Genomic DNA, 24,392 nt, shown 5'->3' with positions numbered 1-24,392 from the left:
ACTTGAAGGTCAGAGGTCATTTTACAGAAGTTCCAACTTTGTGGAAGCCCATTCAGTGTATAGTACCACTGAGGTAGTTCTTTGGAGAAATCACTGTAAAAAAGATAAAATTAAAATTAAAATATACTATTATTAAGCTTTGCAGATTATTAACTGAGAAAGATTTCCCTTACACTTGTGTTATGTAGGGCAACTTTGCAATAGATGGTGGAAGTACACCACCAAAATCTTGCCCTGTAAGAAAACTGTGTAACAAAAATGTTCAGCGCTCATAAACTTCAAAACCCACATGCACAATTGCACATAAACTGATTTAATGATAAGCTTGCACAACATAACTCAAATGTAATTCACCCAAAGAACAAAAATCAAATCAAATCAAATCAAATCTCTTGCATGCTATAGTTGAGTGGACTATTCTGCGAACACAATGTTTCACCCCTAAATTACTGTGTACGTGAAAGGGAGATTCGAACCTAAGTGCAAGAGGATGCGCTCATTACCCTGGCCGACTGGAGTAACCCACAATTGTGCCAAATTATATTAAGGTTTATAATAATGAACAAGAAAAGGGAAATTAAATTCATAGATAAACCAACAGAAAACATATAAATAAGTAAGCTTTGAGTTGACGTACATGCTGACAACGTGGCAAAACCCGTCGGGATAGGAACAGTTGCATTCGAGGGTCTTGTTGTAGATAGGGTTGGCAGTAGAGTTTAGGGTATCCCAGTTTGTGTAATTGAAGCATGGGTTTATGTTGAAGTTCCAGTCCGTTTTCCCCAGCTGTTTTGCTATTTCTTTTAGTGCTTCCTCTGCGCAACCAAATCAAACCCATGATCATATAATTGAACATTTTCCACCATAATCAACTCAAATAGCATTGATTAGATCCTGTTTGTTTAATTAACCCAGGATTATCAAAGATGATATCCAAACAATTTGTGACATATGGTAATACCAACTAGGAGGTCATATTGATTTAAATTTGTGACATGGTTAGAAGTTCGAATTTCTCACCTCGCACATTGATTTTTTTATTTATAATAAAGATGAGGTAATATTGGATATAGGCCTTCAATTATGAGTGCGCAGGCCTGATTGATCAAAAATATTATGAGTGCATAGGCCTGATACTGGGCCAACTTGGGCTGGTGCCAAAAAAGTAACCAGGTTTATTTTTCATTTTTAAAGCAAAGTAGGGTGGTTGGGCTTGGGCCTTCTGCCACCCACCATTCTAATCTAGAAAACCTCTCTAGAAGATACAGATCATGCTCTGTATCTCTCTGAGTCATTGAATTTCATATCCATTTCCACTTGTAATGATGAAAACAAGTTCGTTCTTTTTTTAAATCTTTTTTGTAAATTTATATCTAATCTAACCAACATGTAAAATTATACTGACAAACATTGAACTGGGAGTGCTCTAACACATTAACACTAGAAAGGCTAAAATCTTCTACCAATTTTCAATCAAAAAGACCGACGTTTGCATTGAGCACTCTGTCCTATGCTGTTTAACACAACTCAAAAAAATACCCCAGGCTTCATTTTTTTCAAAACAGAAACAAAAACTGAGGCTTTAGTGCATAGATTTTGAGTATCAGTAATACCAACTTGAAAAAACATTCAGGAGAAGAAGAAGAGATTGTGCTTCAACTTTGACTTTGGATATGCAGAAGCAGAGGACCAACATGGCTACCAAAATGACAAGGTCCATGGTGGCTTTTGAAACATCAAAATGAAATCTTGCCATATCAATCCCTGATGTAATATATCAATTCCCTGATATCTGTATCATCCTTATTCTTTCTTATGAGCCAAACAAAGTTGTCAATTTTGTTTGGCAGATTCGATTACATTATTGTCGAGGGAGGTGTTTTGCTTTTTTTTACTGTGAAAATTTTTTCATTTCCTTTTGGAGGATTTTTATGTCGGGGCCCATGAAAAGTTTTTCGAATCTTTTTTTGGCACGTGAGATTTAACAACATGGACATTGGACCCTTTGATTATTTTAAAAGGCTTTATATCACAAAACATCTTTGAAGTTCACAAAACTATCAAATTTTTTTTTTTTTGGTGTCATTTGTGGTCCTTAAGGTTAATATGAGTGCTCACATGCCGTCAGTTTTCATAAATAATAATAAAAAAAAAACTCCATTAATTTGTTGATGTGGCATATACGTGGAGTCCACATATCTAATAATATAATGTCACATGTATCTAAAATACAATATACATTTTTAAATAATCTAAAATTTAAAATTAATAAAAATGAAAAATGAAAAAACCAAAAGAAAAGTTGTATTTTAAAATTTAAATTATTTTTAACAAAAATATATTGTCTTTTAAATACATGTGGCACTGTATTATTAGATACGTGGGCTCTGCATATATGCCACATCAGCAAACCAACGGAGTTTTTGACAGAAGGACTATTTGTGAGCACACATATTAATCTTAAGGACCACAAATGACACAAAAAAACAAGGACAGAATCAAATAGTTTTGTGTACCTAGGGGATGTTTTGTGATAAAAAACCTATTCTAAAATCTGACTTTCCTAGTGATTATTATTAATAGATGAGTATTTGAATTATTCCCTTATGTTGCATTTACTAACACTGCCCAGCGCTTCCATGCCTGTAAGAGGCTTTTTTTTTTATAATAAAAAATTATTTTATTTTATTTTATAATTAAAAAAGATAATAGGTAGTTGTATTCCATAAAAATAGGATCCATTATCTGATTTTTCTTTTAATTTTAATTTTTTTAATATGAAAAAGTGTGAATTTACCATATTATCCTCATTTAATTAATAATTTCAATTATTAATGTTTGTATTAACCAATGACATTTTATGGTATTTTGAATATTTTACCATTCTCTGCATTTTGCTTTATATATATATAGATATAAGAATAAAACTTGTATGAATTTCACATTAAAAGATACAATCCAATACCTAAAAAGAAACTAGATTGGGTTCGACCCCTGCTCTCGTATGGAGTCACCACTTTGGCCAACACTTTACCCCTTACGGGCCGACCCGGTGTGAGCGGGGATTAGTTTGGGTTGTGGTTAAGGCTTAAAGGTGCCACCCATAGTTGGGGCCCATCCAGGACCACCTCGTGGTTCAGACCAAAAAAAGAAAAAGAAAAAAGAAACTAGATTGATTGAATGGTTGTAGTTGATCTCATGCATATTCATTCTTTTACTTATTCCTTAGTTCCTTTATTCGAAATAATTGAACACGATATAAAGAGAGTTTCATGTTGTAAATTGAAAATAGTTAAGAAAACAACCTTTGAATATGAAGAAATTCTTAGTTGAGATATATATATATATATATATATATGGGTTATGTATTTTAATTTTTGTATTAAACGGTATCATCGAATAATACCAAGTGTAAAAAAGAAAAATAAATAAATAAATAAAAGAGGTGGGTTTGATTTAGTTTAGATTTCAAAAAGGTCCAAACAAACCACACGAAACTAATTGTGGTTTGGTTTGATTCCTTCAGTCCAAAATTACAACGTTTTAGTGAAAAAAATCAAAACACTGGCATACTGCCGCTAAAACTTGATTGAAGTGAGGCTTGAGTATGCATGGATATTTGTATTACCAATATATACAAACTTAAACAAGAACGAAGAGTAAGTTACCTTCTGCAGCAGGCAGACGCGAAGCTTGTGCTTCAACTTCGACTGATTTGGTGCATAAGCAGAGAACTGAAGCGAGCATAATAAGGTTCATGATTGTTTTTGGAGCAATACAATTAACTCCTCTTGCCATTTATCCTTTATGCACTACAGTGGTAAGAAAACTCTCTCAGAATTTCTCTCTCTTTATCTCATCCTCACTCTTCTTTCTTACTCAAGCTTGTGCAATGCACACAAACCATTACCAATTTATAGGCAAGGAGTACCCGACCCTTCAGTGAGATTGCCCTCACATAATGCATCTCATTATTATGTTGAAGAATATGAGCCCCACATCGGAAACTTGACTAAATAAAATACAAAATATAATGAATAGTTCTACTACTAATAATATCGAGGCCTTTTGTGATAAAACTTCACACACACTAGGCTTTGTAGGTGATTAAGTTGGAGACAATATCAATGTTGTTAGTAGTGGGACACTGGGCCATCTCTATGAATTTGACCTGAATTGGGCCTCTACCCTTACCCAATATGTGGTGTTCATATGAAAATTGTTAGTATGAAAATTGTATTGGTATTTCCTAGATCTCTAGCATATGTTGGGAATTAGGGTGTGAATATCTTTTATTGGAAGTTTTGGTGCAACACATTCAATCTTGGATTTGTAAAGTCTAACTTGATCGATATGAGGAACTTGGTTTCAAGTAAATCATGATATAATCATACATTCATTATAGGATTCCTAATTGGAGTTATTTTCACTCAAGTGCTTTTATATTAGTCCTATTTTTAATATGATTAGATTTTATCTCTTGAGATTATTTTCTTAGTTGGACCTTATTTTAGTTTAAGTGAAAATATCCTTTTTCATATTTGACTTGGAGAACATGTTTCTTTTAATACCCAAATTGGTTTCATTGATATATATATATATATATATATATATGGTTTCCTTGTATAACAATTGGTGGGATTGGAAGTTAATCTTGAAGAGTGAATAAGATGACGATATGGAATAGGAATTTTATAGAATCAAATCGGATTAGGCAAGATATTGATATCTTGGCTTTATGAATTTTCTCTTGCAAGATAACATATAAAGCAAAGGTGTGCATCTCCTTATTTGTACAACTTTTACATGTTTTGATTGATCATCTAAATTTCTCTAGAAAAACTTATGTGTATATATTTGTGATAAGTCATCAAGTGTTCCATGTCATGTTTACATGGTGATTTATCAAACACTTTCATCATTCATATTGCATTCATTTGCATGTTCTGTGACTCATACGATTAAGGGCACTAAGACCATGGTGGCGGTTTTCCTCTGACGAGCTTGAAGCAATCGTGACCAATATTGCGTTCAACATAAAGAGTGTGGAAAGATCATCCCGTGACAGAAGTTGAGTTACGAAGAAGTCGATAAACATTATGTAGAATATGTCTAGGATAAGTGTGTGAGTACTTCTTGTAATCATCGTTCTATAGTGGATTTATTTTGGACTGAGGAGTCCCGTTGATTTTCCCCATAGGTTGGGTTTTACTATGTAAAATAATTTTCTGCATGTTCCTTTATTTTATGCTCAGCACGTTTCAGGATTGATAAGTCATATCAATCCTGCTTCCAAAGTTTATTTTTTGCATTACATGATGTGGGGGAAAAAATTCTCAAATAAAGTCAAGGGTATGAAAAATTCCCACAAGTGCACTTAAGATAGACCAAACATAAAAATGCAATTTTTCTCAAGCTCCTAACCTGGAACCAAACAGCCAGTCAAATCCAAGCCAACCAAATCTAATACTTCGAAGCTCATCCTAACCAGTTCGAGCCAGCCCACCAAACAAGGCCTAAGAGTTTGAAGTCAATATTGGTATTAATGCTTGATGTAAAAAGCTTCAACCTCGCTTGCTGCATCCACATCACCCTTGACTAGAATATTCAATGTCTCATCCTCAGGTCAGTTCGTATTAATGAAGGAACGCCTTATAGAATAGGGCACCTTCTATAGTGCACCAGGTGCACTCATGCACCATTTTCCCTTTATGATACGCTCAATTTTTTTTTAAAATTGGTTACCGGTTATACAAGTTGTCAAGTTTCTACTTTTTGTTAATATTTAATGCAAATGCAATTGCGTAAGAGTCGTGCAATTATGTCCTTCCTGTTTGGCAATTGGCATATGATTTGACATGTTATTTTTCAATTGAGTTTATTCTTTTGGGAGCTTCACTAATATACCCAAAATAGGGGCTGAAATTATAAAAAAAAACCCCACATGATATGCACTTTAGAAACACACCCAAAATTCATTTATTACATAAGAAATTAGTGTTGAAGTTCCTATAAATTACATGACTGTCATTGATCAACTTAAAAGAAGCCCAACAAAAAAACTTAAATAGCACCCAAAACAAGCCCAACCCAATTTTATAAAAAAACCCAAGCAATTCATTACAAACAAAATGTCTTGAAAACCGTAGTTTTATTAACGTGTCATATTGATTAATGATTGTAATGTTCCACACCTTTTTGTCATGTTGATTAATGGTTGTAATGTTCCAGTCTATGGTAATAACACTGCTATTTTACTATCATGTTGATTAATGGTTGTAATGTTCCAGTCTAGGGTAATAACACTGCTAGTTTCCAATGGCATCTTATTTCTAATGCTTGTCTACCCATGTAATATTCCAGTTTAGGGTAATAACACTACTAATTTCCTATGATATTCTATTTCTAATTCATATTTACCCCTGTAATGTTCCAGTTTAAGGTAATAACACTACTAGTTTTCTATGATATCCTATTTCTAATGCATGTCTACCCATGTAATGTTCCATTATAGGGTAATAATACTACTATTTTGTAATGTTCTAGTCCAGGGTAATAACATTGCTAGTTTACTGTCATGTTGATTAATGACTATAATGTTCCAATAAAGGGTAATAACATTGCTAGTTTACTGTCATATTGATTAATGACTGTAATGTTCCAGTCTAGGGTAATAACATTGCTAGTTTCATATAACATCCTATTTTTAATGCATGTCTACCCCGTGTAATGTTCCAGTCTAGGGTAATAACACTATTAGTTTCCTATGACATCCTATTTCTAAGGTAATAACACTATTAGTTTCCTATGACATCTTATTTCTAATGCATGTCTACCCATGTAATGTTCCAGTCTAGGATAATAATACTGCTAATTTCCTATGATATCCTATTATTAATGCATATATACTCCTGTAATATTCCAGTCTAAGGTAATAACACTGCTAGTTTACTGTTATGTTAATTAATGTTTATCTTGTTACTATCTTATTAATACTATTATGTCATAAAAGGACATTGTTTATACTCTGTCATAGAAGTATATTGTTAAACAAAAATGAGATCCATAATTGAAATAGTAACAATGGATAAATCAATTATCAAAGCTTAAAATATGTTTCGAAAATCAACTAAAATATGAAGAGAAACACATAATTGAAGCAAAAGATCAAAAATCTCAAATCCAAACCAAACGACAACGACGACAATAAAGATGATGATGATGATGATGACAATGACGTGGTGAAAGAGGAGTAGAGCTTAAAGATGATGACTAGAGCTAAGAGCATCTGATCGAGGTTCGTTCAAGGTTCCAAACAATCCGGAAAAAAAAAATCAATATAAGCACGATTTTAGAACAAATCGAAGGTGAAATATTGAAAATTGTAAATGAGAGATGAAGAATATAGCTGGACTTGAGATTGAGCTTCAATGGAAGCTCCTCTTGCTCCAACATCGATAAAACACCAACAAGAAAGGAGAAAATAAAATATGATTTGGTTTTTTGGCAGATTTGATTTTTTTGGTAGATTTGGTTTTTTTGGCAGATCTGGATAGATCTAGGCAGATTTGATTTTTCTCTCTCAAATCCATAGTACAAGGGCAATATAGGTATTTTACACACACAAATAAACTAAAAAATAGCTATTTAATTTTAAAAAAATTGACAGCTGCGATTTTTGGGTTTATTTTGGGTGTGTTTATAGTTTTTAAATGGTATAGGATTTCTTTATAAGACTATGTCTAAGATTGGGTATATAACTAAATTTGTATATTCTTTTTGACTCATGATGATATGCTTATGAATTTCGCAATGGTATTTGTTTACTTTTATAAATCTAAAGTACCAGACAGATCTGATGAAAACCCTAACAGTGGAATCGGATTGTAACAAATTTACAAGCTTAGAGTATGCGATTCTAAAAATTGAAAAGCCAGATACTAACATGCCTTAACGTTGTAAGTACAGGGTATTAAACTGTAATTAACCCTAAAATTGATTTTGACAAATAATATGAGGTGGCAAAGAGATCAGATAGAGCCAGAGCATACATATATATTATGGTGCTTATGTTTCCCAAGTAGCCAGGGATTGGTCCTGATAAATTGTTCACAGTAATGGACCTGCACAGTGTACACATTTTGTCAGTTCAGTTAATATAAGCTATTATTGGCTAACCTTGCATGAAGTTCAGAAATCCTTCACAGATATTCCAACTTTGTAGAAGCCCATTCACGTGGTATTAGTAATAACATTACCACTTGTGGAAATGATATAAAAAACGTTTTCAGATGATAGATGCTATTAAAGATAAAATAAAAATAAAAATTTACAACTGAAAACGTTTCCCTTACACTCTTGTTAGGTAGGGTAACTTTGCAGCAGATAGTGGAACTACACCAGCAAGATCTTGCCCTTTAAGAAAACTGTATCACAAAAATGTCAGAGATCATAAGAACATAAAGAGTCTTCATTCTGAATCTTCTCCATAGAAAAATAATGAAAACTGGATTGAAATGCTACATAAGATAATTAAACCAATAAATAAAGAAACAGAAAATGAGTACAAATAAAAGCTTTCAGTTGACGTACATGCTGACAACATGGCAGAAACCATCAGGGTAGGAGCAGTTGCATATGAGAGTGTTGTTGTATAAAGGCAAGTCAGCAGATTTTGGGGTAGCCCAATTTGTATCATTGCTGCATGGATCTATGCTGAAGTTCCAGTCTTTTTTTCCCACTTGTGTTGCTATTTCTTTTAGTGCTTCCACTGCGCACACAAATCAAATCATGAATCTTTTTATTTTTTTTCCATTTTCTGTGTTTTTATGCATCAGCCGAGTTTATTTTTCATTTTTTAAAGAAAAGTAGAGTGATTGAGCCTGATATTGGCCCAAATTAATGTTGATGCCAAAATACTAATAGTGATTGGGCTTGGGCCTTGCCATCCACCATTCTAACCTAGTAAGCTTCTCTAGAAGGTGCAGATTATGCTCTGTATCTCTCTCAATCATTGAATTTCATATCCATATCCAGTTATAAATTTAGGATGAAAACAAGTTCTTTCTTTTTTTTAAATCTTTTTTGTAAGTTTATATCTAATCTAACCAACATGTAAAATTATATGGGTTCTAATTTTTGTTTATACTGACAAACATTGAACTGGGAGTTCTCTAACACAGTAACACTAGAAAGGCTACAATCTTCCACCAATTCTCAATCGAACAGACCAACTTTTGCATTGAGCACTCTGTTCTCTGTTGTTCAACACCACTTAAAAAAAAAGACAGGCTTCATTTTTTTCAAAACAAAAACAAAAACAAAAACTGAGGCTTTAGTGCATAGATTTTGAGTATCAGCAATACCAACTTGAAAAAAGAAGAAGAAGAAGAAGAAGAGCCAGTAATTACCTTCTGCAGAAGCAAGACGCAGAGATTGTGCTTCAACTTTGACCGTGGATATGCAGAAGCAGAGGACCAACATGGCTACCAAAATGACAAGGTCCATGGTGGCTTTTGAAACATCAAAATGAAATCTTGCCATCTCAATCCCTGATGTAATATATCAATTCCCTGATATCTGTATCATCCTTATTCTTTCTTGGCTCAATCTCAGTCTCAATCTCTGTAGTTAATGAAGGGTCTCTGAGCCGTATGAGCCAATGGACTTTTGATGTGCGTGTACAATTTTATTATGTCTCTGACTTCGAACTACCTAGTTGGCCGATTTTATTACATTATTGTCGACGGAGGTGTTTTGCTTTCCTTGACTATGAAAAGTTTTTCATTTCTCTTTTGAGGGTTTTTTGGTTGGGGCCCATGAAAAGTTTTCGAATCCTTGTTTGGTACGTGAAATTTGACAAGATAGCATCCACTTTGTTTAACATGTGCCTTAATCTTGTTCCCTTCCATTTTCATAGACCATTTTTTGTTTCTTATACGAAAAATCATGAGACAAGGAAAAATCAAACACACAACCTTAAAAAATAACTTTACGTAAAAACTTCTTACGCGTTCTTAGTAGAGAGCTATTTTACCCAATATCGGATTAATTTCTTTGCTCTTGATTAATTAATGGGTTAATGTCATATACCCATTTCGAGTTGGCAGTGAGCCGTTTGATTTGTTTCCAAGATTGGAAATGCCCAGCTTTGTATAGCCTGACCTTCACCTGCCCAGCTCTGATTTGTTTCCAAGATTCGATCATAATTGTCTTGTCAGAAGAAGATTAATATTTATTCAATAATGCTAGTTCCACGCCAGGGAATTAATGTCATATACCCATTTCGAGTTGGCAGTGAGCCGTTTGATTTGTTTCCAAGATTGGAAATGCCCAGCTTTGTATAGCCTTAGACCTTCACCTGCCCAGCTCTGATTTGTTTCCAAGATTCGATCATAATTGTCTTGTTAGTTCCACGCCAGGCTCCCACTTTCTTATTATTATTTAAAGAAACAGAATTCATAAAAATAATAAAGGGCAATGATTTTCCCACTCCTATTTTATCCACTTACACTTCTTTTTTAGTTATAAAAAGGAGTGTAAGTGGATAAAATAGGAGAAAAAGGAGTGGAGAAATCACCACTCATAATAAACTGACTAAGCTAATAATAATAACGTAGCCAATTTTATATGGTCCGGGGATGATTTCTGATCTTGTAATAAGAAGTCAAACAAAACAAATAATAATAATTTCATTGGCTACGTTATATATATAAAGTCCACGAGCACTTACGTAGTTAAGCGCGAAGAAATGTTTATTGTGAAGAGTTCATGGGTAGAACTTGCCTCTAAAAATTAACTTGTAAGAAAATAATGTTTAAGAGCTCGTAAACCACTCTAGGATATGTTATTTTTCCAACGTGAAATCTTGAGTCCTAGCATTTACATTAGCAAGAACTAGTACTGGGATTGATTTTATAGAGATCAGAAGACGTAGTAGTAGCGGAAGAACCAATCCATGGTGCATCTGATGATGAAGGAACAAGGCTCTGAGTTTGACTTGGATTCTGTGATGAATTGTGATCAAACTGGTTTGGCAAGGCTGTTAGCCTCAGTTCATCACCGTAAGTACTTGGATCCGTGACCAATTCATGAACAGCCGTACGTCCTTCAAGCATACTCACAACTGCAGACATGGCAGGCCTAAGCGCTGGTGCTGCGTTGATGCATAAGAGAGCAACTTTAATCATCCTAATGGCCTCTTCCTCACTCACATCGGACCCCAATCTTGGATCCACCAGCTCCAATAATTCCCCTTTTTTTTGTAAAACAAGAGCCTGAAAATTTAGCAGAGAAAAGAGATTTGAAAATGGAAAAGCAACTCATAGAAGGAAAGAAGGATGACCAAGTTGGAAGGAATTTGAATGAAGATCCATCTTACCCAATCCACAAGGCATACAAAGTTCTCATTTGGTCGATATTTCATGTTGCTCTTTCCAGCAACAATTTCCAATGTAACAACTCCAAAGCTGTAGACATCTGCTTTATCGGTCAAATAACCCCATAGTGCATATTCTGGCGCCATATATCCTCTGCACACAAAAAACGATTGTTTTCCTCAGTTGGGTGGAGAAAAGTTCATAACAAAACTAGGCTCTGAAATGCAGTTCAGAGAAAAAAACAGTATAGCTTACATAGTTCCAGCAACTCTAGTGCTAATGTGGGTGTTCTCCTCTTCGTCAAGCTTGGCCAACCCGAAGTCCGAGATCTTGGAGTTAAGGTCTCGGTCCAGTAATATATTTGTAGTTTTAATGTCTCTATGTACAATCTTCAGTGCTGATTCCTCATGCAAAAATGCCAGACCTCTTGCTATGCCTATGCATATATTCTGCCTCGTAGGCCAGTCCAATTTTAAAGGACTTTCCTCCGGAACTGCAACAAACATGGATTCCCAATCAATGATCTCATTTTTGTTTTTCTTAATACACCATTTCAGTTTTTTGTCACTGGACTTGATAAGCTTACCGAACAAAGCACGTGCAAGGCTGTTGTTTTCCATGTATTCATATACCAACAGTAACTGGTTTGATTCAATACAGCATCCATACAATCTAACAAGATTTGGATGTTGTAAACCAGAAATCATGCCTATTTCATTCACAAATTCTCGATTTCCTTGCTTTGATTTGGATGATAGTTGCTTAACTGCAATTATAGTACCATCCAATAATATACCCTGAAATAAATACAGTTTAGTAGTTTTCAAGCATGATAAGTAAGGCCTATAAGTAAGGAACTATTTATATGGTACCTTGTAAACAGATCCAAAACCGCCTTCCCCGATTTTGTTTAGAGGATCAAAGTTATTAGTGGCGGCTTTAATTTGCTTGAAGGTGAAAAAACCAGTTTGCAGATCCAGTCCTCTCAGAGCTATCCACAAAACAAGGTTAGAATATATTGGTAATGTCGTTGAACTTAGTATCTGGGTATGTGTTTTATAGCTAAATGGCATTAGAAGACTGAGACCAAAGTACCACTTGAAATTTTCACAGTAACTTAGTGGCACCTTTTTCCCTAGATATCTTGCTATCCAGACAGCCTTTCCACCAAAGAACGCTGAAAATCAAGAAAATGAGGAACAAGACCGAAGCTCCAACTGAAGCTCCCACTACAATAGGTACCTTGCTTTTGCTACCATGATGAGGCTTGAACTCTAGCAAATAAAAAAGTGAAAAGAAAAAATCAGCAACAGAGAATACAAGTTTCAGTTCTATGAGATGCCGTCATATGTCCGCGGTATATCAATTCATAGCAGTATCTTGTAGGATGTTGTAAAGACCAAATTGAGCTAGAAAGATCGAAAAGAAAGAGATAAATTGCACAGTTTCTTGTTATTTAAGGTAAACAAACTTTCCATCTGGGTACTTCTTCCTTTAGTATACTGTACTTGATGTACTATATATTTTCCAATCTATTGCAGTTAACATAATTGTATTTTTGGAACGAGTACAAACAAGTGGGATATAATAAATTTTTTAAACAAACTTAAGATTGTGTCCATGAGAGAGAGTTATGTTTCCAATTCAGAATATACCAGGCTCTACAGAGATAGCAGATATAAGAGCACTATTTGTCCCTTTCCCAGACCAATGAAATCGGATCTCTAAAGTTTTATTCTTAACCTCCACTGCTTTACTTTCCTTAATGAGTTCTTTATCAACGCCGCGTGCTTCCTTTTTTATTTCAAAATCCTTCCACACCAGTTTCTCCTGTAACAAACTTATCAATCAGAAATCATATTTTGTTGCATATAGTGTACAAACAGTATGCTTGACTACCTGAATATAAATATCAAATATCCGTCTTCCAACACTACGAAAAGATCTACTGCTTCTGATCGTTATCTCCGAAAAGTGAAGTTTCACGGTGTAATTGCCATTTAGAAAGCAGCGTGCATAATAAGTGAGAGAAAGAGCAGAGAGGCGTGCACTTGTGTACAACTCAGAGTTTTTCATTCTAAGTTCAGATACATTATGTGCAATGTAGTCTGCAGCAGAGGGTTTAGAACCCCTGAAAGTTCCAGTGCTACTGGTTCCCCAGATAGGTCTGTGAGGAACGAAACTTGCTGCACCTCCTGAGTCTTGATCATCTTCAAAGGTGACTCCTTCAATGGTGGTTTGTTTTCCACCACAATTTATATGCAACGAGTACTGATCTATTCAGTAGCAAGCAACAGAGAAATGACATCATAAAAAATCTAATCAGATTAAGTCAAATAGTTGACTACTTAAAAATTCAAATTGGAAAGTATTGTATTGATTGTAAAACAGTTTCTGTCATTGTCACATGCAAACTTAAATTATGAACTAATTCTTTTACAAGAACTTTAAAATATTAAATAATTAAAAAAGCAAAGCCATATTGTATTGTATTGTTACCTTCTTGACATTGAAAGTTCCTCAAGCACACTCCAAATGATCTACATTAGTGTGGTACAAAATCAGCTGATGCAAATTTAAATTCCAGAATATATAGAAAGGACAAAAATGGCTTCACCAATGAAGATTAAAAGTTTAGAAGCTTACGAGTTTCTTTGTGCAGAAAAGCTTTCAAACAGGTTTCTGATAAATATTTCAAAGAAAAATACATTATTATAGGTGAATGAAGACACCAAAGTATGCTAAATAATCACTAACTAGAAATATGTTCTTACAGGTTTTCTCGGCAAGTAGTTGGCTCAGAGCTCTCAGAAAAATTATTGTAAGAAATATCTGTCGGGCTGCATACAATACAATAAAATTGTAAGTCCGAACAGCTCCACCAGAAAAGTTGCATTTTGGAGTATCAATAAAAATTGTAAATATGGTTAAAGGATCAATTCCACAACAGAAAATCCTAAAAGTTGATCATTTAAAATTTTAAATGTTTCAGACAGTTAAGATCGATTGTATGTGACTGCGTATAGACCTCTAATCAAAGTAGAAGTTCCCATATTTCTAACTATATTATCTGCGTAAACGTTACTAATCACGAAATTCTGTATAAGATGGAAAACATACTAGTCACGATCTCTGCTCTGCATCCACTCTGGAACAGACCCGGTAAGCCAGTTGCTTGTTAGATACCTATCAAATGCATAATGACATTATGTAAAATATATGTAAATATAATATAGAGTTGTAATTTAATATATGTAAATATCATATAGGCAGGGGAGGCCGCCCCGGCATGCATTATGATGTCTGCTGGTGACCTTCATGAAATTCACATTTCTTACAAGTACTGCACGCGTTGCAGATGTTCATAGTCAGGACTATCAATATTTCCTTCCAATTTGTTGAAGCTGAGATCTCTGCAAGAAATCAACTAAAAAGATTGTCATAACTCATAAGATCCCAAAGATCCATTATTTGGAAGCTTAAATGAACGAAAAAAAATATCATTAATCAACTTGCGCTGTGCACTTGAACAAGGTGAAAAACAAAGAATAACAGTGTTACAATTTATTCAACTTGTGCATTTCTGATATATAAGCAGGGATAGGTCCATATAAATTGCAGCTCCTCAGCATTCTGCAACATAACTTCGTAATATTAGCCTAACTCAGCTAAGAGTCTTACATTACAACATGAAAATGTAGAACAGTTTCAAGACGTACAAGTCTGTCATGCCCATTATATTACTGAAGTTTGGAAATTTTGAACCCCCTCCATTTAAGTCACTGAACCTTCTGCATTGAATTTCACCATGAATCATTGTGAGAAAAACAAGTCACTGTGGTATGAAGTTATCATAAAATTTTCAAATCAGGATTAAGGTTCTTTAGTGTTACTGCAATGCAGAACTCACAGTTCTTTTAAATTACTCAAGACAGAAATGCTAGACGGAATGGGCCCACTGAGACCACTAGCTTGGATCTCTCTGTCAACAACAAAATTCAAAATCAATCAAGCTTACACAAGAAGAGTTGTTAGAATATGTTATGGGAAAAGGCACTTACAATTTCTTAAGTTGTTTAAAATTTTCCAAATAATCAGGTATTTTTCCCGTGAAGTTGTTACTGCTAATCCTACTGCATGAAGGGAAAGATTGAAAAACATAAAGCTGAAGATTTCCAAACGTGGAAAACAATGTTAAGAGTACAAACACTTACAATTCTCTTAATTTAGCCAGATTAGTGAAAGCCACTGGCAATTCTCCTGTGAGATTGTTTGCACTAAGAATGCTGCAGATACCAAGGCCAGTCTTAATAACTTATCCACTGCAACTTGCTTTACCATTAATATTAAAAAGAAACTGTGGATGCAAAAGAAAAAGGGAGCTTACAAAATCTCCAAGTTAACCAAATTCCCAAGCTCAGGAGGAACAGTTCCAGAAAACAGGTTAGTCTCTAAGTTCCTGGAATTAAATTCCTCGTCACAGCAGGCTAACCGAAATGAAACTTAAAGTTGATTTGAAAAATAAAAAAAGAGTGGTCAAGAGAGATAGAGGCAGAGCATACAGATTGATTAGAGTGGTAATGTTCCCCAAGTAACGAGGGATTTGTCCTGACAAGTTGTTCACACTCACGGACCTGCATGCAGTTTCCTCATTTTCTTAGTAAAATTAATAAAAGCAATTAGAATTGGCTAAACTTGAACTTGAAGGTCAGAAGTCATTTTACAGAAGTTCCAACTTTGTAGAAGCCCATTCAGGCGGTATAGTACCACTGAGGTAGTTCCTGGAGAAATCACTGTAAAAAATATAAAATAAAAATAAAATTATACTATTATTGAGCTTTGCAGATTATTAACTGAGAAAGATTTCCCTTACACTTGTGTTATGTAGGGCAACTTTGCAATAGATGGTGGAAGTACACCACCAAAATCTTGCCCTCTAAGAAAACTGTATAACAAAAATGTTCAGCGCTCATAAACTTCAAAACCCACATGCACAATTGCACATACACTGATTTAATGATAGGCATGCACAACATAACTCAAACGTAATTCACCCAAAGAACAAAAAGAAAAATCAAATCAAATCTCTTGCATGCTATAGTTTAGTGGACTATTTGTTAGAAAGTAAATGTATTTTAGATAGGAAAGAAATTTGTAATTGATTCATATATCCAATCCTTCCCTTAGATGAAAGGGGGATTCGAACTTAAGTGCAAGAGGATGTGCTCATTACTCTGGCCGACTGGAGTGACCCACAACTGTGCCAAATTATATTAAGGTTTATAATGAACAAGAAAAGGAAATTAAATTCATAAATAAACCAAGAGAAAACATATAAATAAGTAAGCTTTGAGTTGACGTACATGCTGAAAACGTGGCAAAACCCGTCAGGATGGGAGCAGTTGCATCCGAGGGTGTTGGCAGTATCCCAGTAGTTTGTGTCATTGTTGCATGGGTTTATGTTGAAGTTCCAGTCCGTTTTCCCCAGTTGTTTTGCTATTTCTTTCAGTGCTTCCACTGCGCGCACGCAAATCAAAGCCATGATCATATAATTGAATATTTTCCACCATAATCAACTCAAATAGCATTGATTAGATCCTGTTTGTTTAATTAACCCAGGATTATCAATGTTGATATCCAAACAATTTGCGACATATGGTAATACCAACTAGGAGGTCATATTGATTTAAATTTGTGACATGGTTAGGAGAAATTATACAATAGTACGGTATTAGTACGTGGCACTTGCTAGGTGGTAGTACGCACTTATAATATGACGACACTTGAATAACAACTATAGAACAAAAAAAAAAAAAAAAAAAAAAAACAGAACTAACGTCCGTTTAATATTGGTCTGGACACTTCTACGGTCCGTCTTTTTTACCTCAAATACCGCATAGCTTTCGTCCGTCTTTGAATCTCTCGAGAAGCCATGGCTATGGAGTTTTTCGTTCAACTCACTGGGATCTCTCGAAAAGGCATTAACGCTCATAATTTCTTTCAACATCAAAAAAATCATCAAAATTGATTTTAGATTTTTAATTATACACCCATAAATTCGCAACCCATATTGTTTGAGCCTACCCATTTAACAAACACCAACCCAAGCAATTGCAAAAGACGATGGACTCAAGAACAAATTCGGAGCAAAGATCCTAAAATTAACCCCCGTTTGCCTGGAAATAAAAAGAAATTCAATGTTTTCCTTTACTAACACCCAAGAACAAACTGGGGGAAGACAATAATTTCTTAAAATTTTATGAAAAAAAAAGAGAGAAGAAATTAAGAAGGTTTATGAAAATCTGATGGCACCAGCACCAACATAGCCTCTCCTCAAGGAGTCAAATGAATCTTGCAGAGATGGAAGTCTTTGGTGATGGATAAAGATGGGGAAGTTTCATTTCATGGACGGTGACGTTAACGTTGATATAAAACAAAACGTTAATTATCTTTGTTGGAGTTGTTGTCCATATGTTGTCGTCTTATAGATGCGTACTACCACCTAAAAAATGACGTGTGGTAGTACCGTACTATTGTATAATTTCTTCATGGTTAGAGGTTCGAATTTCCCACCTCACACATTGATTTTTTTTATAATAAAGATAAGGTAATATCGGGCCCTCAATTATGACTGGGTAGGCCTGATACTGGCCAACTTGGTGCCAAAAAGGTGACCAGGTTTATTTTTCATTTTTTAAAGAAAAGTAGAGTGATTGAGCCCAAATTAATGTTGATGCCAAAATACTAATAGTGATTGGGCTTGGGCCTTCTGCCACCCAACATTCTAACCTAATTGAGTCTCTGTCTCTGTTGTTTTGTCTATGACTTCAAACCTAGTTGGCCGATTCGATTACATTATTGTCGAGGGAGGTGTTTTGCTTTTTCTAACACTGAAAAGTTTTTCATTTCGTTCAGACCCAAAAAAAAAAAAAAAAAGTTTTTTCATTTCCCTTTTGACGATTTTTTTTTTGTCGGGGCCCATGAAAAGTTTTTTGAATCTTTTTTTGGTACTGAAATTTGGCAACATGGACCCTTGATTATTCTAAAAGCCTTTGTATCACAAAACATTATTGAGGTTTATAAATCTATCAAATTGAGTCTTTTTTTTTTTTGGTCATTCGTGGTCTTCAAGATTAGTATGTGTACTCACAAATAGTTCATGCCATCAATTTTCATAAATAAATAAATAAAACTTCGTTAATTTTCTGATGTGCATATACGTGGAGTCCACATATCTAATTATATAATGCCACATGTATTTAAAATACAATATATATTTTTTAAATAATTTAAAATTAAAAATGAAAAAACCAAAAAAAAAGTTGTATTTTAAAATTTAAATTATTTTTAACAAAAATATATTTTATTTTAAATACATGTGGCATTGTATTATTAGATATGTGGGCTCCGCATATATGCCACAACAAAGAAACTAATGAGTTTTTGATGAAGGACTATTTGTGAGCACACATTTTAACTTTAAGGACCATAAATGACACACACAAAAAAGGACATAATTTGATAGTTTTGTGATAAAAAGCCTATTCTAAAATATGACTTCCCTTGTGATTACTATTAATAGATGAGTATTTGAATTATTCCTTAATTATGTTGCATTTACTAACACTAGCCTCTCCCAGCGCTTTCATGCTGGCGAGAGGTTTTTTTAAAATAAAAATAAAAATAAAAATTTTTATTTTCTGGTATTTTGAATGTTTTACCATTTTCTGCTTTTTACTTTATATATATAGATATAAGAATAAAACTTGAATGAATTTCACATTAAAAGATACAATCCAATACCTAAAAGAAACTAGATTGATTGAAATGGTAGTAGTTGATCTCATGCATATTCATTCTTTTACTTATTCCTTAGTTCCTTTATTCGAAATAATTGAACACGTTATAAAGAGAGTTTCATGTTGTAAATTGAACAATAGTTGAGAAAACAACCTTTGAATATGAAGAAACTCTTAGTTGAGTATATATATATATATATATCATCAAATTCAAATGGGTTATGTATTTTAATTTTTGTATTAAACGGTTGATATCAATGGGTGAGATGAAATGTGTTAGTAAATGATGATAACGAATAATACCAAGTGTAAAAAATAAAAATAAATAAATAAATAAAAGAGGTGGGTTTGATTTAGTTTAGAGGGTTTCAAAAAGGTCAAAACAAACCACACGAAACTAATTGTGGTTTGGTTTGATTCCTTCAGTCCAAAATTACAATTTTTTAGTGAAAAAAATCAAAACAGTGGCATACTGCCGCTAAAACTTGACTAAAGTGAGGCATGGATATTTGTATTATCAATATATACACACTTAAACAAGAAGAAAGAGTAAGTTACCTTCTGCAGCAGGCAGACGCGAAGCTTGTTCTTCAACTTCGACTGATTTGGTGCATAAGCAGAGAACCGAAATTAGCATAATAAGGTTCATGATGGTTTTTGGAGCAGTACAATTAACTCCTCTTGCCATTTATCCTTGATGCACTACAATGGTAAGAAAACTCTCTCGGAATTTCTCTTTCTCTCTCTTCATCTCATCCTCAGTCTTCTTTCTTACTCAGGCTTGTACAATGCACACAAACCATTACCTATTTATAGGCAAGGAGGGCAAGACCCTTCAGTGAGAGTGGGGCCTTTCTTATTATTTCATATTCATACTAATCATGCTTTTGTTCATACATGCTGCTACCCTCAGTTTTTACCGAAGGACTTGAAGAGCAACTACCCTCAGTTTCCGTCAATGTCGATCAGTCAATATGATAGACTTTGACAATTATTTATTATTAGTTTCCTTATGCATGCAGCATACAGTGGACTTGACGATTGATTTGGTCCCCAACACAGAAGGATATTCTACCGAAATTTCGAGAGAAACTTCGCGCTTGGAAAATTTCTTTTCTTTTTCTAATTCCGGTTTGGCCTATGTGTAGGTATATAAATTTTTACACAAATCTCCTTCTCCTAACCTTAATCAGCCCCAAAATCAGAGAGGAAGAAGATAGATTAGTCAATGAAATAATGTAGAGAATTTCCGCTCTTTCGTTATGTAATTTTCATATTAAACGATGAAGAAAATTATAGAGGAAGACAGATTAGTAAATGAAATAATGTATGGAATTTATGCTCTTTCTTTTTGTAATTTTCATGTTAAATGACTCAGAAAATTCTAGAGGAAGACAAATTAGTCAATGAAATAATGTATGAAATTTCCGCTCTTTCTTTATGTAATTTTCATATTAAATGACGAAGAAAATTCTAAAAATAGACCTATCAGAAAAGGACATACATGTGCTCATAAATGAAAAAGTAAAATACATGTCCTCCTTCTTTGTTCTGAGGAGTGGGACAAAAGTAGGTGTTTATAAGACTTTGAGGAAGGCTTTTACCAATCAATCAATGACATACATGCGCTCATAAAGGAAAAAGTAAAATACATGTCCTCCTTTGTTCTGAGGAGTGGGACAAAAGTAGGTGTTTATAAGACTTTGAGGAAGACTTTTACCAATCAATCAATGAAGACTAAAGGAAGACTTCAGTACCAATGAATGGCTCCTTTCTTGGTTGGGGGAACGTGTGCGTAGGTGTTAAAATTCATTGGAGAAAGACTAGAGGACTATACCACATCATGTGGTAGATAATGTGTCAATTTGCAAATAACATTAGTAGCAAGTTTACTATACTAGCCACCTACAATTTTAAGCTTGATCATTCAAATAATGCTTGCATCCTCTGTTTTACCATGGCTGCTAGCACAAAGAAAGCCGATGCTTTCATTGCCTTTTCTACCTCCACGCGGCATTGCTCTGTTGGGTTTTCTCCCATTGCGGAGAATTCCCCACTACTGCCTTCGGTAGGAGTGTGTCTCAGTTAGTGTGGTTGATCTTCCTAATTACCTTAGTTAGCTTTGCCTTACCAACTACCTAATCAAACACAAGGCCCCTCCTCGAAGAGAAAGTTACTAGCAGAACTATATAAGACTTTTAACAGTTGTCACATATGATTATGTGTGTTAAAACCCTTTCAACCTTAACCCTAGAATTACACAGAGTAACAAGTATTATTTATTGAATTATCAAAACAGTACAATATTCTCAACAACTCGTTCTTGATACAATAATTGCATAATATAGTTGTAAGCTCTCATTAACCAATTCGGTTAGAAACTAATTTCTTAACTAATCAATTAACAAACTGACTATATGTCAGCTCATCACTAATCCAACTCAGCAATGATGAAGGTTCCTAACAATGTGATCAGCCGATGTGACGTAGTGTTATTGATTAAAATATAGCCATCCCTACCACCTCATGTAAATCCCACAAGACTCATATTCACGAAGGGGAAGAAAGTAGGGGGAATGCTAGCAACCTATGTTGCACAGACACGGTAGTGAGCTGAAGTGTCGGTGTGTTCGACACTTGGACACAGCGCGGATATGCCTCCAACACGCCTTGGACATGGGTCAATGCCTTGGACACAGTCAAGAGACTCCCGACACGGCAAACTCATGGTCAAGACACGACGGGGAATTTTTGAAAGGTTGCAGAGAAAGCGTTGTGTGATGGCGGCGAGGCCATTGCCCTCCAACAATCACCTCAATGATGCGTTCGTGTCCTAATTTTTTGAAATTTCCCGTGCCGCCGTGTCTCTGTGTCACATTCCCGTATCCCCGTACTCGTGTCCATACAACATAGCTAGCAACTTCTCTCCAACCTTCTTTTTGGACCTTCTCCTTTTTCTCATGACATGTGTCACTTTAAAAAAAAAAAAAAAGTTAAATGTTCCGGTTCTGCATCACAAACCTTATCTTTTGAAAAATCACCAGGAAAATAATGAGTAGTCAATTGTATAAAGACCCGACAATATTACGTATAATTAATTCATAGGGTTGGTGCAGTTGTTCTTTTTTTTTGGACAAAGAAGCTTTCATTGATAGCAAAAGAGGCGTACAAAAGGATACTAACCTGAAAAGCTAATAGAAACTCAGGGAAAAAAACTAAACTCACGGTCTAGAAACCAGTTTTTCCCCACAGAGACAAAAACACTAAAAACAAAAATTACAATTAAGGGGGACTAGGAAGTCCATCAGAAGCCAGAACGCTCTACATTTCTGTCCACAAAAAACGCTCTACATTTCTGCCCACAAAAAAAGCTCTGCATTTTACTTTATGTAATATATTGTCGGCGGCTGAAATAAAATTTCAAAATATTGCAGTTCAGTTTCAACGTTTCTATTAATTTGCAGAAATTTACAGCAGAAATTATTCAGTCTTTGGTGAGGAAAACGAGTGAACGAATTAAATTGAATCTTCAATTGAATAATATTGATATTGTTATTATTGTTGTTTGCAGAGACAAACATGGAACGAATGAAGCTAATAGAAAATTAAACAAAATATGCACAGGAAAGAAAAAATGGACACAGCTAATCTGCATATGCGTTTCCGAAGACTACAAACTACAACATACTTGCTACTATAGAACCAGAATGTCCACAACTGTCAAGAGGGTGTTGAGTCTGGATTGATTTCAGAGAATTCAAGGCCGGACGTAGAGGTAGACTCGAATGTGTGGACCGTAGTTGAATGCTGTGTTCCACTGATACTTAAACTATGATGTTGCCTCTGCCGGTGGAGGTCTCTCATGGCCTTGAACCTCAAATCTTCTCTATAGGTACTTGGTTCTGGGATCACGTCAGGAACAGAGGTTTGTCCTTCAAGCATGCTCACCACCTCGGACATGCTAGGCCTAAGTGACGCAGAGGCATTTGTACAAATCAGAGCCACTTTAACCATGATCTCTGCTTCTTTTTGGTCGACTTCGGACCCTAACTTCTCATCAACTAGCTCCAACAAGTTTCCTGTTTGTTGCAAATGACAAGCCTGCAAATGTTTATTGTAGTTTCTCACTGAATTAGTAACAACGAGAACAACCAGATGTGACAAGATGGATGTAAAAATGGATCAAAGAGCTAGAGGGAATGGTAAGAGTACCCAATCTAAAAGGCAAATCCAGTCATCACTTGGGATATAATTATTGTTCTTCTTCCCACTAATACTTTCCAAGGCCACTACTCCAAAACTGTAATTTGTAAATATCTGCTTTGTACGTCAGGTGACCTCATAATGCATATCCTGGTGCCATGTATCCTCTGCAAATCAAGATCCCAAAATCTTGTTATTCAACCCAAAAAAAAAAGATCACCAATTTAGCTAGACTTCGTTGCAAGTATATCAAGAAGTCAGTGTAAACAAGGACATGGAAAGTGGAAACTGACATGGTCCCAGCAACTCGGGTGCTCATGTGCGTCTTCTCCTCTTCATCAAGCTTTGCTAATCCAAAGTCGGATATTTTGGGGTTCAAGTCCCGATCAAGCAGCACATTAGTAGCTTTGATGTCTCGGTGAACCGTTTTAAGTACAGATTCTTCATGGAGAAAAGCTAGTCCTCTTGCTATCCCAATACAAATATTACGCCATCTCGAGTCATAGGGCTAAATGTAGTCCAGGACTAAAAATTTAGCCCTCCAAAATATTAATTTTTTTTAAAGAATAGTGCATGGCTAAATTTTTCCATCTCCAGCCATGCATGACTGTATTTTAAGGCTCTTCGTATTTTATTATTTTGAGAAAAATTATGGTACAGCACTCATATGTTCCACAACTATGTATTGTTTAATTTAATTAAACTACGATTTAGAGACAATATTTTTTTTAAACAAAATGAATTTAAAACATTTTAAAAGGTTTTAAATAAATAAACTTTTCAATCAATGGTTCTAACCTCCAACAATCAGAAACCAATTATATATATATATATATATAAAGAAACAAAATGAATTTTAAAAGGTAATTAAAAATAAAATAAAAAAACCTAACGGCTAGCTGACGTCATCGATGATGTCAACACACCTTTAATATTGGCTGTTGAATCTGCAGTTGCATGACATGTTTCGTGCTCTTACCTACGCATGATACTTTCTCCTCTTGGAAAGCAC

The 24,392-nt window shown here is 34.7% G+C and overlaps 2 protein-coding genes, 1 long non-coding RNA gene and 1 pseudogene across 7 annotated transcripts; all 4 read right to left on the bottom strand.

Moving 5' to 3' along the window:
* Positions 1 to 141: 141 nt before the first annotated feature.
* Positions 142 to 3,886, bottom strand: LOC107881932 (uncharacterized). The gene is made up of 3 exons (XR_016125087.1): positions 3,669 to 3,886; positions 638 to 815; positions 142 to 245 (listed from the first exon to the last, which is right to left on the bottom strand). It is a non-coding gene; the product is annotated as an uncharacterized LOC107881932 (long non-coding RNA).
* A 3,970-nt stretch (positions 3,887 to 7,856) lies between these two features.
* On the bottom strand, positions 7,857 to 9,735 carry LOC103324914 (putative leucine-rich repeat receptor-like serine/threonine-protein kinase At3g14840). Its single transcript, XM_008227027.3, has 4 exons — positions 9,411 to 9,735; positions 8,593 to 8,770; positions 8,355 to 8,426; positions 7,857 to 8,123 (listed from the first exon to the last, which is right to left on the bottom strand). The coding sequence occupies exons 1-4, from the start codon at positions 9,541 to 9,543 to the stop codon at positions 7,973 to 7,975; spliced, it is 534 nt and encodes a 177-aa protein (XP_008225249.2). The 5' UTR covers positions 9,544 to 9,735; the 3' UTR covers positions 7,857 to 7,972.
* Positions 9,736 to 10,666: 931 nt separating this feature from the next.
* LOC103324925 (putative leucine-rich repeat receptor-like serine/threonine-protein kinase At3g14840) lies at positions 10,667 to 19,978 on the bottom strand. Of its 4 annotated transcripts, XM_089047993.1 has the most exons (24): positions 19,736 to 19,973; positions 16,742 to 16,895; positions 16,252 to 16,323; positions 16,103 to 16,171; positions 15,941 to 16,012; positions 15,766 to 15,837; positions 15,593 to 15,664; positions 15,440 to 15,511; positions 15,289 to 15,360; positions 15,098 to 15,169; positions 14,940 to 15,011; positions 14,717 to 14,791; positions 14,499 to 14,564; positions 14,153 to 14,218; positions 14,025 to 14,060; positions 13,878 to 13,918; positions 13,278 to 13,654; positions 13,034 to 13,208; positions 12,506 to 12,652; positions 12,251 to 12,369; positions 11,965 to 12,175; positions 11,634 to 11,871; positions 11,381 to 11,531; positions 10,667 to 11,276 (listed from the first exon to the last, which is right to left on the bottom strand). In XM_089047993.1, the coding sequence occupies exons 1-24, from the start codon at positions 19,863 to 19,865 to the stop codon at positions 10,887 to 10,889; spliced, it is 3,021 nt and encodes a 1,006-aa protein (XP_088904119.1). In that variant the 5' UTR covers positions 19,866 to 19,973; the 3' UTR covers positions 10,667 to 10,886. The 4 variants fall into 4 exon arrangements, with proteins under 4 accessions (XP_088904119.1, XP_088904116.1, XP_088904117.1 ...); XM_089047990.1 differs by having other exon boundaries at positions 11,634 to 12,175; positions 19,736 to 19,975; XM_089047991.1 differs by having other exon boundaries at positions 11,634 to 12,175; positions 16,115 to 16,171; positions 19,736 to 19,975.
* Positions 19,979 to 22,685: 2,707 nt separating this feature from the next.
* LOC148918474 (putative LRR receptor-like serine/threonine-protein kinase RFK1) lies at positions 22,686 to 24,047 on the bottom strand (annotated as a pseudogene). Its single transcript, XR_016125131.1, has 4 exons — positions 24,039 to 24,047; positions 23,674 to 23,888; positions 23,390 to 23,547; positions 22,686 to 23,278 (listed from the first exon to the last, which is right to left on the bottom strand). The product of XR_016125131.1 is annotated as a putative LRR receptor-like serine/threonine-protein kinase RFK1 (transcript).
* Positions 24,048 to 24,392: the final 345 nt, after the last annotated feature.

This window comes from Prunus mume, linkage group LG3, assembly GCF_029339155.1.
Source record: "Prunus mume cultivar Tortuosa linkage group LG3, ASM2933915v1, whole genome shotgun sequence".
Taxonomy (NCBI): domain Eukaryota; kingdom Viridiplantae; phylum Streptophyta; class Magnoliopsida; order Rosales; family Rosaceae; genus Prunus; species Prunus mume.
This window is presented reverse-complemented; position numbering and strand designations above follow the sequence as displayed.

Coding starts and splice junctions, on each gene's coding strand:
- LOC103324914 (XM_008227027.3), bottom strand. CDS start 9,543: ATGGCAAGATTTCATTTTGATGTTTCAAAAGCCACCATGGACCTTGTC. Junction 8,771..9,410: donor GCGTCTTGCTTCTGCAGAAG/GTAATTACTGGC, acceptor TTGTGTGCGCAG/TGGAAGCACTAAAAGAAATA. Junction 8,124..8,354: donor TTACCCTACCTAACAAGAGT/GTAAGGGAAACG, acceptor TACACTGTGCAG/GTCCATTACTGTGAACAATT.
- LOC103324925 (XM_089047990.1), bottom strand. CDS start 19,865: ATGGCAAGAGGAGTTAATTGTACTGCTCCAAAAACCATCATGAACCTT. Junction 13,209..13,277: donor TATTTGATATTTATATTCAG/GTAGTCAAGCAT, acceptor AGTTTGTTACAG/GAGAAACTGGTGTGGAAGGA. Junction 12,370..12,505: donor CAAGATATCTAGGGAAAAAG/GTGCCACTAAGT, acceptor TTTTGTGGATAG/CTCTGAGAGGACTGGATCTG.